Source organism: Callithrix jacchus, chromosome 5 (assembly GCF_049354715.1).
Source record: "Callithrix jacchus isolate 240 chromosome 5, calJac240_pri, whole genome shotgun sequence".
Classification (NCBI taxonomy): Eukaryota; Metazoa; Chordata; class Mammalia; order Primates; family Cebidae; genus Callithrix; species Callithrix jacchus.
In genome coordinates, this window is record NC_133506.1 from 7647022 (window position 1) to 7661939 (window position 14918).

A 14918-nucleotide genomic window follows, 5' to 3' on the forward strand; every position below is an offset into this window, starting at 1 on the left:
CCGGGTAAGTCCACTCCCCGGGGCGGGGCTGCCCCTCCCACCTGTCAGCCCCTGGACGGAGGAGGGCATGGCTGTGGGCACTGTCAGAGGTTTATAGTTTGGGGGGCTAAGCCTTGGCTGCCCCACGTTGGTAGGAATTTCAGGAAGGGGAGAGCTCACTGGAGCCACCCCAAGCCCTCCAATTTCCTAGAGGAGGGAATGGAGACCCAGAGAGAATACAAGCCTGGCACAGGGTCAGTGGGAAGTGGTCTTTGGTGTTAGAAGCACAGGCTTAGTTACTCGTAGCTGGGTGACCCTGAGGGAAGCAGTTCCCTCTCTGAGCTTCAGTTTATCTGTAAAAAGGGGATAATTGCACCCCCTCTTAAGGCTGCTGTGGGGAATAAGTAAGAAAGTCCTTACAATGCATTCAGCACAGTGCCTGGCACAAAGCGGGTGCTCAGTCAGTGTCAGCTGCCACTGAGCCCAGGTCTAAAAGGAAGTCCGAGTTAATTCTGGAATCTTTCTACTTTGCCACCAAAGGGATGAAGAAGGTGAGCGGCAGCCTTAGTTCACTAGCAGACGATGAAGAAGCTAAGAGGTGCAGGTCTTAAGGAAAGGCGGGAGTCCCCAAGGCTGCTTTTGTGGGGGCCTTGTGGTAAACATCCTGATGTTAGAACATTCTTGATCGCTTCCAAGCTTCCTAAGAAGAGGACAAGAGAGGCTGTGGAGCTTGAGAGTCACAGGGTCCAGCCACTGCTTTCAGAGTCCAGAGTGTAGCCGACTGCTTGCTGCTTGTCCCCTAATTTGTTTTTTTCTCTGTGGTAACAGTACCCCGATTTGTTTTCTTTAAAGTAGCTGTTAAACTTATTTCGTATAACCACAGAGGCAGTATCTTCACGCTGTTACACACAGACACAAACACACATACAGCACAGTCAATATGCACATCCAGTCCCCCAAACGCATTCCTTCTGAGGTTCATTTATATGTCTTCATGTGCCACAGCCCATCATTTAAATAATGGATGTTTTCAATGCCAATTCCTTTGTTGACTTTCTCAATGTCTTCTGCAGACATCTTCATGACCCCAACACACAGAGCATGCTGTTTTCCTTCCGCTGTGACTGCAACAATCGTATCTACTGCAGCAGGGAACAGCTTAGCTCCAGGAGAAGTTAAACCTGGACACATAATATTTGCTCCGCTGAGTACAAATTTGATAGCGCCTTTATCAACCTGCTGGTGTGGCAGGATAAAAGGGTATTTGTGAAGCAACCTTAAAGTTGGACAAAAAGGCCCCTTTCTTTGTCTAAAAAACAGTAATTCCCCACTTACGGTAAGGATTTCTGTATGTTCGTGGCATCGGACTATTTTGACAGGATCTTTCTTAGGCATGATTTGATTAAGCCATGGTTCAATACCTGGAAACTGCTCTATCAGTTGGCTCTTAATGCCCTTAATAACTGACGTTTTCAGCTGGATGCAGTTGGACACACTTTCCTTTTCATCAAACTTCTTGAACATGATCCAGGGTGAAGCGGGCGAGAACAGGGAAACAAACGGAATCTGGAAGGCTCCGGCACAGTCCGCCTCAGGAAGGCCGGCGCGGGCGCCACGCGGACTGTCGGACGGTCAGAGCCGTTGTCGCTAACCGGAAGATGACACAGCCAGTGCGCTTTACGGCTCGGTGAAATCTGACAACTTCCGCTCTCTGAAAGCTACGTCACGACAGTGCTTGGCTTGCTCTTCTTTCGATTGCTGATTCCTCTCCAATGAGGACCGCTGAAGCCGTAGGGCTTGAGAAGCAAGAAGTGATAGGAATGCTTTCTCCTGGCCGGAAGAGGAGACTGGAGGTGCGCAACCTAATGAGTTAGTTCTAACCGGACAACAGGCCGACTCACAGCCATTTTCCAGCTTCTCATGGCTAAATGGACCCGGGATATGGATGTTTTGCCTTCCCTCTGGGTGGACAGTGGAGTGATGACACCATCCTGATCCGAGGGCCAGCACTGGATATGGCGGAGCATGCAATAGATAGGGCCTGGGACCTTGAAGACTCTGTGGTACAAGCTTAGCTTTTTTACTATTTTATTTATTTATTTATTTAGACAGGGTCTTGCTCTGTTGCCTACGCTGGAGTGCAGTGTTGTGACCGTGTCTTACTGCAGCCTCGAACTCCAGGGCTGAAGTGACCCTTCTGCGCCAGCCTCCCAAAGTGTTGGGATTACAGGAGTGAACCACCGTGCCTGGCCAACCTTAGTATTTTTTGTTTTGTTTTGTTTTTGAGACAGGGTCTAACTCTGTTGCCCAGGTTGGAGTGCAGTGGCGCCATCTCGGCTTACTGCAACCTCTGCCTTCCCAGGTTCAAGCGATTCTCCTGCCTCAGCCTCCTGAGTAGCTGGGATTGTAGGTACGTGCCACCCTGGCTAATTTGTATTTTTAGTAGAGACCGGGTTTCCCTACAATGGCCGGGCTGGTCTCGAACCCCTAACCTCAAGTCATCTGCCTGCTTCAACCTCCCAAAGTGCTGAGATTACAGGTGTGAGCCACCTCACCCAGCCCAAGCTTATCCTTAAAAAAAAAAAAAAAAAAAAAGTTTAATTGACAGAGGTTCCTTAGAGATGCACAAAGCAATCATGTAAAATTGCTGCTGGTTAGGGACAAGGCAGAAGGTGCATCAGTAAGCGAGAGTGCTATATTCCACAGGCTTAGTATTTTACACAAGAGAAATACCTGCTGGGCGGGGTGGCTCACACCTGTAATCCCAGTGCTTTTGGGAGGCTGAGGTGGGTGGATCACTTGAGGTCAGGAGTTTGAGACCAGCCTGGCTAACATAGCGAAACCCTATCTCTACTAAAAATATAAAAAAAGTAGCTGGGTGTGGTGGCACACCCCTGTAATCCCAACTACTTAGTTGGCTGTGAGCTAAGATCATGTCACTGTACTCCACCCTGGGTGACAGAGCGAGACTCAGACTCAAAAAAAAAAAAAAAAAAAAAAAAAAAGAAATACTGCTATTTGGTCAAACTATTGATAATCTTGTTATAGCATTTGAATCCATACCCTAATTAATCTGCAATTAGGGTATGGATCTCCACAATTCCCCACAGTTTGCATTTTTTTTTAATTAATTTTTTTGTAGAGATAAGGTCTCACAATGTTGCCCAGGCTGGTCTCAAATTCCTGGTCTCAAGTGATCATCCTGTCATGGCCTCCCAAAGTCCTGTGATTATAGGCATGAGACACTGTGCCTGGCCAGTTTTTATTTTTGAAAAAGAGCTGTGGAACCCCCTTTTCAAACCTTAGGTGAGGCAGTGATCACACTAAAAATATACACAAATAAAATAGTCACAAAGGCCAAGTTTTACTGAGTGCTTACTATGAGCCAAGCAGCGTGCTGAATGCTTTCCACTTATCATTGACTCGCCATCTTAACAAGGTGACCGTAAAGGAGGTACTAGATTAACACTTTCATTTTACAGATGGGAAAAAAAAAAACAACAAAAACACTCAGTGCTCAGAGAGGTAAGGCATTCACCCAGGGTCCCACGTCTAGGCAGCAGCAGAGTTGGGATGTGAATCCAGGCCATGAGATTTCAGAGCCCACTTCTTCCATCACTTGCTCTATTGGAGATCCCCAGTAATGGAGAGACAAAGGGAATGGCAGAGGAAGACACTCAAGGCACGCTACAGGGAAAGGTGGGCAGCACTGACCTTCCTTGTTTTCCCCAGAACCCTGTGTGAAGAGTAGCTGGTACTGTCGATTTGGAAAGCTGGCTGGAAAAAACTTATTCATGAAGGGGCTGGAAGGAAAGACAAAGCAAGTTGGCAAACAGAGCCCCCATGGGCAGTCAACCTTAACACTCCCCTACCCATTTTATAGCTGGCACCCTTGAAGCTGTCCTGATAGGCAGATGTTATTGTTTCCACTCTACAGATGTGGAAACCCAGGTCCTCAAAAGGTAAGTGACTTGCTCAGAGTCACACAGGGGGCCTATAACAGCTGAGACTCAAACCTAGGTCTTTGCACTCCTAGTGATTTCTGTACCGCCTTTTTGTTAACACTAAAGAAATGCAAAGCAGAAGTAGTTAGACTTTCAGGCAAAATACCATTTCTGGGAGAGCAGAGGAGTCTGGCCCACATGCCACCTATGAGTCCCCTGTCAAGAAGCATATTTGTGGACTCCCTTCCAGACCTATCAAGTTAGATGACCTGACAGTCACCCCCACCCTACTTCATGACTTGACATTCTGTTCTCCAACAGGCCTGAGATTTTTACAGACTCAGCTGGAATCAATCAGCCAGATGAATCATAGCCCCTGGGCAGGATCGCCATCACAGTCACTTCTTCCACAAGTCCTCTCTGTTGTTTAAGACTAGCTTGGCCTCCATTCTCTCTGATTACCCAGCATGCCCCACCGCCTAGCCAGGCAGGAAGCGGAGACCTTTTCTGGACCTTCAGAGCAAGATGAGTCAACCAGGGCCTCTTGCCCCAGCCTGGTGGTAGTACTATGGAGTGGCTACAAGCCTGGGTGGCCCAGCCCTGAGGCCTGCTCTGCCATGTGGCTGTGGGAGAGCCATTTCAGTGGCTCTGTCTCCCTGGACCTCAATCTTCTCACCTGTAAATAGGGCTAACATTACCACCCGTCTCAGAGCATTGCTATGAAGATATGAAAGAAGGCAGGACGAATGCTTTGCCTGGCACGGGGTCTTTAGCAGGGATGAGGTAGGCCAGGAGGTACTCAGGTCACAGTGATAAAGGGAGGGAAAAGAAACTCTCTTCTAAAGATGCTGGTGGCATGGAGCAAGGTATAGATTCAAGAGTCATCTCTGGCCAGGCTTGGTGGCTCATGCCTGTAATCCCAACATCTGGGAGGCTGAGGTGGGCAGATCACTTAAGGTCAGGAGTTGGAGACCAGCCTGACCAACATTGTGAAACCTCATCTCTACTGAAAAAATACAAAAATTAGCCAGGCAGCCAGGTGCGGTGGCTCATGCCTGTAGTCCCAGCACTTTGGGAGGCTCATGTGGGCGGATCACAAGGTCCGAGATTGAGACCATCCTGGCCAACATGGTGAAACCCTGTCTCTACTAAAAATATAGAAAAAATAGCTGGGCATGATAATACATGTTTGTAATCCCAGCTACTTGGGAGGCTGACACAGGAGAATCGCTTGAACCCAGGAAGGGGAGGTTGCAGTGAGCCAAGATTGTGCCATTGCACTCCAGCCTAGGCAACACAGTGAGACTCCATCTCAAAAAAAAAAAAAAAAAAACAACCATCTTTGGGCCTCCATTTCTCCACTTGTCAAAGAGCTGATCGCTCCCATTCAAAGGGCATGAATGATGGGAGGGCTTTGTGAACAGAGGTGCAGCAGGTGCAAAGGCAGAATCAGAAATGGGTTCCCACAGCAGGGCTCTAAGGCAGTGGGAGGCAGAAGCTGGGTGGCTGACTGGAAGAACTCTCAGATTAGTTTGCTGAATCAGTTCTGAGGGAGTCTGAAGCCAGGGTGTGAGTGCAAGTATAGATGGAGGCAGAGGGGCAGCCTGAGGAGCTAAGCCCTTTGCCCAGCGTAGTTGGTCTCTTCCTTAGGAGCTTGGTGCTCAGCTTCTCAACCAGCAGTGTGACAATTAAGGACATGGACTCTGGAGCCAGACTTCCTGGGCTCAAATCCTAACTCTGCCCTTATTAGTGGTCTGCTACGGAGAGAATTAAATGAGCACCTATAAATGTAACTGCAGCTTCAACTCCAAGTAGCAAGTCTCTAGATTGATATCTTTGTTATTCTGAGAAAAGAGGGGCTGCTCAGCACTAAGAGTCAGGCGACCTGGCTAGCGCAAGTCTGTGGACATGACAGCAGATGTCTCGTCGTCACCCCACCTTGAGGTGAAGATGCCTGGTGCCTGCTAGACATTTGCTAAATGCTTGCTGAATGACTCTGAATGCAGACTTATAGCAGGCAGATTCTTCCTGGCCCTCAGTGGCTCATGTCAAACGTAAAGGTCATTGTTTCCCACTGACAAGCCACATCCTGGTGCCCTTCTCCCCTGGGTGTGGAAGGCAGGGTGAGTGAAACTGGTGATATTGCTTCCTCCTCTGGGGTGGCAGATCTGGCCCTTTTTTCCCTCTAAGGTCAGCTGGGTGGGGCATGAGCTCAGACACAGATGATGAAGTAAGCCAAGGTTCCCTTTGCAGGAAGAATGTCTTGGGTTTGAATCTTGGTCACTTTACAAGGTAAGGCAGGCTATGGCCCCTGCCTTCCTCCAATATCCCAGGCTGGGGTTTGTTCCCAAAGAGGCTTCAAGTGGGCTAGGAGGTGGCAGTGGAGGTGGAAGGGATCCTAAGAGAACCTCAGCCTGTGCTGACGCAGCTCAGGTGCAGCTCTCTGCACCCTTTCAGCAGGCCTCTCTGCTGCCAATCCCCGGGAGACCACAGGTTCAATGACAGGAGGTGGCCAGCCCACCCTCTTTAAGCTCCCCCGTCTTCACTTTTGCCAAAACTGTAAAGAATAGTGGTTTTGGAGTCAGACATAACCTGAGCTCAAAACCTCACTTTGCCATTACCAGCTGTGAATCCTGGTGGTCACATAACCCTCTGAGCCTCAATTTCCCTGTCTTAAACCTTTGGATCTGTTGTTTGGATCCTGAGGAAGGTCTGAGTTTGTGGATACAGACAGCTGATCAAAATTCTAACAACACTGTAGACTTTCCTTGAGAAAATATGTAAGAAAACTCAATTTAATTGAAGAAGAAACATAAATTTAATTAGAGGACCAACTTTCTAAAAAGCACAATCAAATTATTCCCTACCTTATACAATTCTTTTCATTGGATTCAGTTTTTTTCCATGTAAATTTTACAGTAACAATTTCCTTCATCTGGCAGTTTTTAGTCCCCATCAAATTTTTTAGTAGACCAGCTTTAACCCCATATGGTGAGCATCCCTTCTGCCTATGGCCAGCCATTATTTTTATTTTTTTATTTTTGAGATGGGGTCTCACTCTGTTACCTAGGCTAGAGTGGCATGATCACAGCTCACTGCAACCTCTGCCTCCAGGCTCAAGCAATCATCCCACCTCAACCTCCTGAGTAGCTGGGACCACAGGCATGCATCACCATATCTGGCTAATTTTTGCATTTTTTGTGGAGACAGGGTCTCAACATGTTGCCCAGGCTGGTTTCAAACTCCTGGGCTCAGGTGATCCACTCGCCTCAGCCTCCCAAAGTATTGGGATGCAGGTGTCAGCCACCATGCCCGGCAGATCCGTTATTTTTAAAAGGCATGGTTTTCCTAGGTCAAATTTTGTTGCTCTAAATTTCTTTTTTTTTTTTCTTTGAGACGGAGTCTCGCTGTTGTTACCCAGACTGGAGTACAATGGCATGATCTCAGCTCACTGCAACCTCTGCCTCCTGGGTTCAAGCAATTCTCCTGCCTCAGCTTCCCAAGTAGCTGGGACTACAGGCGCGCACCACCACGCCCAGCTAATTTTTGTATTTTTAGTAGAGACGGGGTTTCACCTTGTTGACCAGGATGCTCTCAATCTCTTGACCTCGTGATCCACCCGCCTCGGTCTCTCAAAGTGCTGGGATTATAGGCATGAACCACCATGCCCGGCCTGTTGCTCTAAATTTCATTAAGAAAATGATTCTTCTGTTGGTTTCTAGTCAACCATACATTTTACCATGTGCAGTTTTAGCTGTTGTTGGTTTTATTTTCTGTTAATAATATCTATCTCTAAAAATTATGAAGTAGCTAAAAGACATAGGCAATCAGTTATTTCTTTTCTTTTGTAGATGGAGTCTCCCTCTGTCATCCAGGCTGGAATGCAGTGGTGCTATCTCAACTCACTGCGACCTTCACCTCCCGGGTTCAAGCGATTCTCCTGCCTCAGCCTCCTGAGTAGCCAGGATTACAGGGGCGTGGCATCACACCCAGCTACTTTTTTTATTTTTATTTTTTTGAGATGGAGTTTCGCTCTTGTTGCCCAGGCTGGAGTGTAATGTCGTGATGTTGGTTCACTGCAACCTCTGCCTCCCAAGTTCAAGTGATTCACCTGCCTCAGCCTCCTGAGTAGCTGGGATTATAGGCATGCGCCACCATGCCAGGCTAATTTTGTATTTTTAGCAGAGATGGGCTTTCTCCATGTTGGCGAGGCTGGTCTGACTCCCAGCCTCAGGTGATCTGCCCAGCTTAGCCTCCCAAAGTGCTAGGATTACAGGCATGAGCCACCGTGACCAGCCTACATTTTTGTATTTTTATTAGAGATGGGTTTTCACCGTGTTGCCAGGATGGTCTTGAACTCCTGACCTCAGATGATCCACTTGCCTTGGCCTCCCAAAGTGCTGGGATTACAGGTGTGAGTCACCATGTCCAACCTCAATTATATCTTTTTCTTTTTTTTTTTGAGATGGAGTCTTGCTCTGTCACCCAGGCTGGAGTGCAATGGCGCGATCTTGGCTCACTACAACCTTTGCCTCCAGGTTCAAGCGATTCTCCTGCCTCAGTCTCCGGAGTGGGGCTATAGGCATGTGCCACCATGCCTGGCTAATTTTCTTTTTTTCAGATGGAGTCTCGCTCTGTTGCCCAGGCTTGAGTGCAATGGCAAGATTTCGGCTCACTGCAACTGCTGCTTCCCATGTTCAGGCGATTCTCTTGTCTCAGCTTCCTGAGTAGCTGGGCATGTGCCACCATGCCCAACTAATTTTTGTATTTTTAGAAGAAATAAGGTTTCACCATGTTAGCCAGCCTGGTCTTGAACTCCTGACCTCGTGATCTGCCTGCCCTGGCCTCCCAAAGTGCTGGGATTACAGGCATGAGCCAGCGTGCCCAGTTATTATTTCTTGATTAGTCTACAAGAAATTTGGGACGATGTCCCTCAGTTATTGTTCTAAAAGGAAAAAAAAGTCTTTGGTGTCAAGATGATGGAATTTCAAAATACCCTGCTTGGGCAGCTGGGTAGAGATAAGATCTTCATGAAGGGTTGCTGCAAGAACGTTAAATAATCAGTTCCTCAGCACGCAGCCTAACAGTGGCTTTCAAAACACACTGGGTTCTCTCTGAGGTGGAGGCTGGGCTGTGTGGAGACTTGGGGGTCTCAAGTCTGTCACAGATGCTGGGGTAGGATTGGCTAGAGATGGGGCAGATCCTAATTAGCATGGGAAAGGAGGACACCCAGTGCTTGGGAGGACACCCAGCCGACTGCCCCATCCCACCCCAGGTCCACTCTAATGAACTTGTCCTGTAAGCAAGGGCGACTGGGCCTGCCATTATCTTGGTTAGGTCCCAGTCACTCAGGTTCTGTGGGCCTCCATTTTTCAGCATGGAGGGCTGGACTAGAATCCTCCCAAGCTAGCTAGAATAAAATTTTGTGGGTGAAGAGTCAGCGCAGGTGAGGACAACAGTGACCTCAGTTGGAATACCAGATGTGAAGTCCAGCTGTGTAACCCTGGGCCAGCCATCAGGCTCACTGTGTGCTTGGCACTGTGCTCTAAGGATGTTACAGCCTGGGGCTCACTAGATACTCCCCACATCTCTGAGGAGGTACCTGCAGTCTCTCCATTTTCTAGGTAGAAGAACTGATGCTCAGAGCTTGGGTAACTTACACAAATTAGAGCTGGCAGCGCCAGGTGTTGGTCCCAGGGTTGCCTGCCTCTTGACCCTATGCTCCTGACTACCACACTGTCCCGCCATTGTGCCTAGAAGAATGAGGGAATGATGTCACACTCATGTTGGCTTTCTTTCTTTTTTTTTTGAGATAGAGTCTCATTCTGTTGCTAGGCTGACGTACAGTGGCGTGATCTCAGCTCACTGCAACCTCTGCCTCCCAGGTTCAAGTGATTCTCCTGCCTCAGCCTCCTGAGTAGCTGGGATTACAGGTGCAGGCCACAACACCTGGCTGATTTTTCTGTATTTTTAGTAGAGATGGGGTTTCACCATGTTGGCCAGGATGGTCTCTATCTCCTGATCTCATGATCTACCTGCCTTGGCCTCCTAAAGTGCTGGGATTATAGGTGTGAGCCACCACGCCCGGCCACATATTGGCTTTCAGTGCTTTGGGGAGCAGATTCTGCCTATGCCCTCAGTGTGGACAAACTTTCTAGGACCTGGGCTCTCCTGCTTTTGTATGTCTTCGAGGTTTCCTACCCTTCAAAGAAAGCTAAGTTCAAGTCGAGTTCCTTCCTTCTGGGAACTTTCCCTGACCACGTCTTGGTCTATCAGTGGTTCTCAGCCTGAGGCTGCACCACTTCAACGGGTAGACAGAACATACCGGGACATCTTTATATATAGTCACAAGCTGGAGAAGACTTGTGTGCAACTCCCATTTGGTAAACAGAGCAGGAGGCCAACTGTTTCTAATGTGTGGGATAGTCCCGCAGAGTGGAGAACTGGACCGTCTGAAATAAAAATAGCAGACCCCTCTAATGAACTGGCCTAACCACTGAAAAGACATAAGCGTGTGGCAATTTGAGTTAGGACAGCAGTGGGAAGAGGATGGGCTCTAGAGCCACACACCGGGGTTTGAATCCTGGCTCTGTTGCTTAACAGCGATGTGATCCTAGCAAATTCCTTAACTTCTCTGGGCTTCAGTTTCCCTGACTATTACAGGTGTGAAAGAAAGCCAAAGCCACCCATTTACAGATGTCTGGCAAGTTAACACACATAACAGTAATAGCTAATGGTTAACAGCTAGTAGTTATTGAACACTTTAAATCACAAGGTACTGTGCTAAAAGCTTTCCACATGACCCCACGGGAAGGGTACTATTATTTTTCTCCACATTCATGAGGAAATTGAGGCCAGAGAGATTAAGTAATGTGCCCAAGATCACAGAGCTATTAAGTGGCAGTGTCTGGACTCAAAGTCAGGTAGTCAAATTCCAGAGCCTGCATTCCTCACTTCTCATTGTGCTGCTTCTGGCTCCTTATGAAGCAGCATCAGGTGTGAGGAGCCCTGATGGTGCTTCGTACACAGCTAGGCCACAGCGTCGGCAGGTGGTAATGGTGTTACTCACCTGAGTACTGTCCCAACTAACATGACATTGCTGCTCACAAATCACTTTCCCAAAGCTGTGGTGGTGGAAACAGCCACCAGATTCTCATTATTCCTATAAGGAAACTGTGGCCCAGAGAGGTTATTCTTGTCCTAGTCATCTACAGTGTGTAGGGGAAAGAGTCCCTTGAGTTTTACAGCCAGGATTCAAACCTGGCTCTGAATGATGCCAAAAGTCATGTTCTCATCCAAGACCCTGTACTGGCTCCCGATAAAGCTCCTTCAAATGTTGCAGAGAGATGCCTTCTGACCTGATGGTGTGGGACAGGGCCAGGATTCCCAGCACGAAGAAATACATGGACAGCAAGAGGTTGATGTATTCCTGGGAGAATATCTGAGGCAGAAATACAAAGAGAAACAGGAAGTTAGGGTTGTCAGTGGCTGTGAGGAAACCAGAATCCCTGCTTCTCTTCTGGAGGTTTGTTACACACTTCTTGAGTTGGGGAGCAGTCAAGAAGAGTCTCAGACAATACTAGTGGTGTTCTAATTTCTGCAGCTGTGGGGGAGAAGGGAGAAACCTCAAGCCCCCCGACATACCTTGCAAAGGGGTCTGTAGGTTTATGTTTAGTGGCTCCATTATCTGGAGAGAGGCAATTATGTTTGTGCTAAGAATGCTGCACAGGGGTTCTGAAGGGATAGGGGTCTTTAGTATAGAGCCTCATGAGAACTGTTGGAACCTCGGAACTTACTCTTCCACATTTCCTTCTCCCTGTTTAATGATCCAGGAAGCCCCTACAGAGTGGCCACCCACGCCCCAAGCATGCTGTTTACAAGACATCTGTCCCACTCCATTTTCCACAGCCTGCTTTCTGATGACTCCTCCTGCAGTGGTGGCTAAAGCTATGACAGCATTCCTGGAAGCTGCTTCTTGGTCTTTTTATTGTTAGGTGAAACTGAGAAATATTCTGTCACAATGCTCCAGTCAATGGTCATGTGTTAATTCCAGACTTCGGAAATGCTATATCATGTGCACCATGTTTGCTGCATTGCTGCTGAGTATGTTACTGTGATGGTCTCTAACTGGGAGGGAAAAATATGCTCCTGTGTGGGGTGTAGGAAAACTGGCCTCTCTCAAGCAGGGCTGTTTTTCAATCTGCTGAACACCAGTCAGATCATGTCACTCCTTTCCTGGAAGCTGCTCTGCAGCTACCCTCTGCTCTCATAAACTGGAAGCTCACATCCACCTGTTGGCCTCTTGCCCTTGTGGTGGCCACTACAGGTCTCCAGAGCCTGGGCTCACACATGTTCTCACTCTGCACACTACAGCCACACTGGCCTTTCTGCAGTGCAATGTGTGTGCTACATGTCCACCCACAGGCAGCCGTGTTCAAGCTCTCCTGCTGCCTGAGATTTTCTCCTCTCTTCTCTCTTCACCAAGGCCTTCTTTAGCTCCCAGATCAGAGAGGCTTTGCTCACATAATTTCTATGACACAATCAACCCCTCAGTAATTCAGCCCATAGTGACTGATTGCCTACTATGTGCAGGGCACTGGTGACTCAGCAAGGAATCGGGCAAAGTTGCTGCTCCCCTAGAGCTCACAGGACAGTGAAGTAGAAAGAATCTTGAAAGAAACAGTTACAAATAATATACCGTCAGGTGGTAATGGGCACTAAGAAAAGCAAACCAGGGCAGGGAGACAGAGAATGAAGGGGTAGAGCTGCTATTTTAGACAGGTGGTCAGGGAAGGCTCTGGAGAGGACAAAGGAGCAGAGTCATAAATGAAGGGAGCAGCTGCAAAGGTCCTGAGGTGGGTGCATGTTAATGTGTGCAGGGACTACAGACGGCCTGAGAACCCAGAGCTAAGGGAGCATGGGGACAGTGTCAGGAGAGAGGATGGGAGGGAAGAGGGAGCCAGACCCTGAAGTGCCATGGGGAATTCTTTAGATCTGCCTTGGAGAGACAGGCTGGTACTGGAATGGTGAGGGCAGAGTTTGACATGATCAGACAGTGTGAGAGGGCTCCTCTGGACCCTATAGGGCAAGAGTAGAAGCAGGGAACAGGAAAGGGGGATGGTGCCCTGGTCTGGGGTGATGGAGGGGAAGTTGAGCAGTAGAAGGATTCCAGATCTGTTCTGCTTTTTTCCATCCATCCAAGATGATGGAGTTTAACTCTTACTTTCCAGGCTGGAGTACAATGGTGCAATCTTGGCTCACTGTAACCTCTACCTCCTGGGTTCAAGGATTCTTCTGCCTCACCCTCCCAAGTAGCTTGGATTACAGGCATGCATTACCATGTCCAGCTAATTTTATATTTTTAGTAGAGAAAGGGGTTCATTGTGTTGGTCAGGCTGGTCTCGAACTCCTGACTTCAGGTGATCCACCCACCTCGGCCTCCCAAAGTGCTGGGATTACAGGCATGCATTACCATGTCCAGCTACTTTTATATTTTTAGTAGAGAAAGGGGTTCATTGTGTTGGTCAGGCTGGTCTCGAACTCCTGACTTCAGGTGATCCACCCACCGTGGCCTCCCAAAGTGCTGGGATTACAGGCATGACCCACCACATCTGGCCTCCAGATCTGTTCTGGAATTAGAGCTGCAAGATGTGTGAAGGGGCTGGAAATGAGGGCTTGAGGGGGCAGGGACAAGGATGACTCCTGGGGTTTCGGCTGAGCTAGGTCGATGCAGGTGCTATTGTCATGGATAAGGGGCTTGGGCAGAAGCTTCACCCTGGGTGGAGGTTCACACTGAGCTGGTGCTTCCATGCTTTCCTGGAAGCACTTCATGGAGCTGTAACTTCACATCTATCTAGTGACTGATGTCTGTACCGCTTAACAAGATGCTTCTTGAGGACAGCGATGGTCAGCTGTTTTCTTCACTTCAGTATCCCCAGTACCCAGCACAGGGCCCGTTGTAGCAGGCTCTCAATAAATACAGAATGACTGAATGGAAGGGCACATTGGTGGTTCATAATGTCAGTGCTACAAGAAGACCTGTGAGCAGATTCTGTAGGCATATGGATTGTGCTGTATTTTGAAGATGTGGCATACTTCTTGCATTGCATTCTTTCAGTGTGAGCCCTTGGGGCAAACTGCTCTCAGGCCACACCCTGAGCTTCTGGTTGGTTTCACTGTAACCCATGTGGACTGAGCACCAGGTCTCATTTTCCTTTGTGTTTTGGCTGCTAAAGAGTCAGAGCCACAACTAAGCCCATTTCTAGCAAGAGTACAAGGCTTTAGAGCATGAGGTATGGGTGTGGTCCTCACCCAAGGCTTGTTTTATCCTAATTTTCTCCTTTAACTCTATTTCTTATGCTGTTGGATTTAATTTTTTGAGTTGCCTCAAAGGAATCAATTTTAAATATGGTTGGGTAAAGTAAATGCTATGATTTTGTGAAATGTTACTGTATTATAAAAATTTAAAACTTATTTAAAAAACATTTTACAGATGCCTCAACATCCCCACAAATAGGCTACGAACACTCTGCCCAGGTTCTCCTTCTGGCCCTCTTCTTCTTCGTTTTAATTTTTGAAACAGGGTCTTACTTTATTGCCCTGGCTGGTGTATAGTGGTCTGATCTTGGCTCAGTACAGCCTCGACCTCCAGGGTTCAAGCGATTCTCCTGCCTCAGCCCCCAAGTAGTTGGGACTACAGGTGTGTGCCACCACGCCTGGCTAATTTTTGTATTTTTTGTAGAGACAGGGTTTCACCATGTGGGCCAGGCTGATCTTGAACTCCTGGGCTCAAACAATCTGCCTGCCTGGCCTCCCAAAGTACTGGGATTGCTGGCATAAGCCATGACACCCAGCCTCTGGTCCTCTTCTTTCTTTCTTTTTTTTTGGTCCTCTTCTTTTATGACCTAATGCCATTCAAACACACCAGTAAATCCCCTCATGCCCTTTGCTTATACCACCTGGAGCCCCAACAAAGGCACTTGCCCAGGGGTCTTC

General features: G+C 48.1%; 2 protein-coding genes across 15 annotated transcripts in view; both read right to left on the minus strand.

Annotated features, from left to right (window-relative positions):
* The window catches only part of HM13 (histocompatibility minor 13), a 54022-nt gene that overhangs the window by 19985 nt on the left and 19119 nt on the right, over window positions 1-14918 (minus strand). For all 14 annotated transcript variants that reach the window (XR_013535062.1, XR_013535061.1, XR_013535060.1 and 11 more), the window contains 2 exons: window positions 11282-11364; window positions 3694-3782 (listed from right to left, as the gene is read on the minus strand). Coding sequence is in view for 11 of the 14 variants with exons in the window: in XM_008995584.5 (XP_008993832.1) it covers window positions 3694-3782; window positions 11282-11364 (172 nt within the window). In the remaining 3 variants the exon portion in view is untranslated. The remainder of the gene's footprint in view (window positions 1-3693; window positions 3783-11281; window positions 11365-14918) is intronic.
* Window positions 4-1613, minus strand: MCTS2 (MCTS family member 2). The gene has a single exon (XM_008995583.5). The coding sequence runs from the start codon at window positions 1501-1503 to the stop codon at window positions 958-960; it is 546 nt and encodes a 181-aa protein (XP_008993831.1). The 5' UTR covers window positions 1504-1613; the 3' UTR covers window positions 4-957.

Bases quoted from the DNA above. Each gene is read 5' to 3' on its own strand.
- MCTS2 (XM_008995583.5), bottom strand. From the start codon at position 1,503: ATGTTCAAGAAGTTTGATGAAAAGGAAAGTGTGTCCAACTGCATCCAG.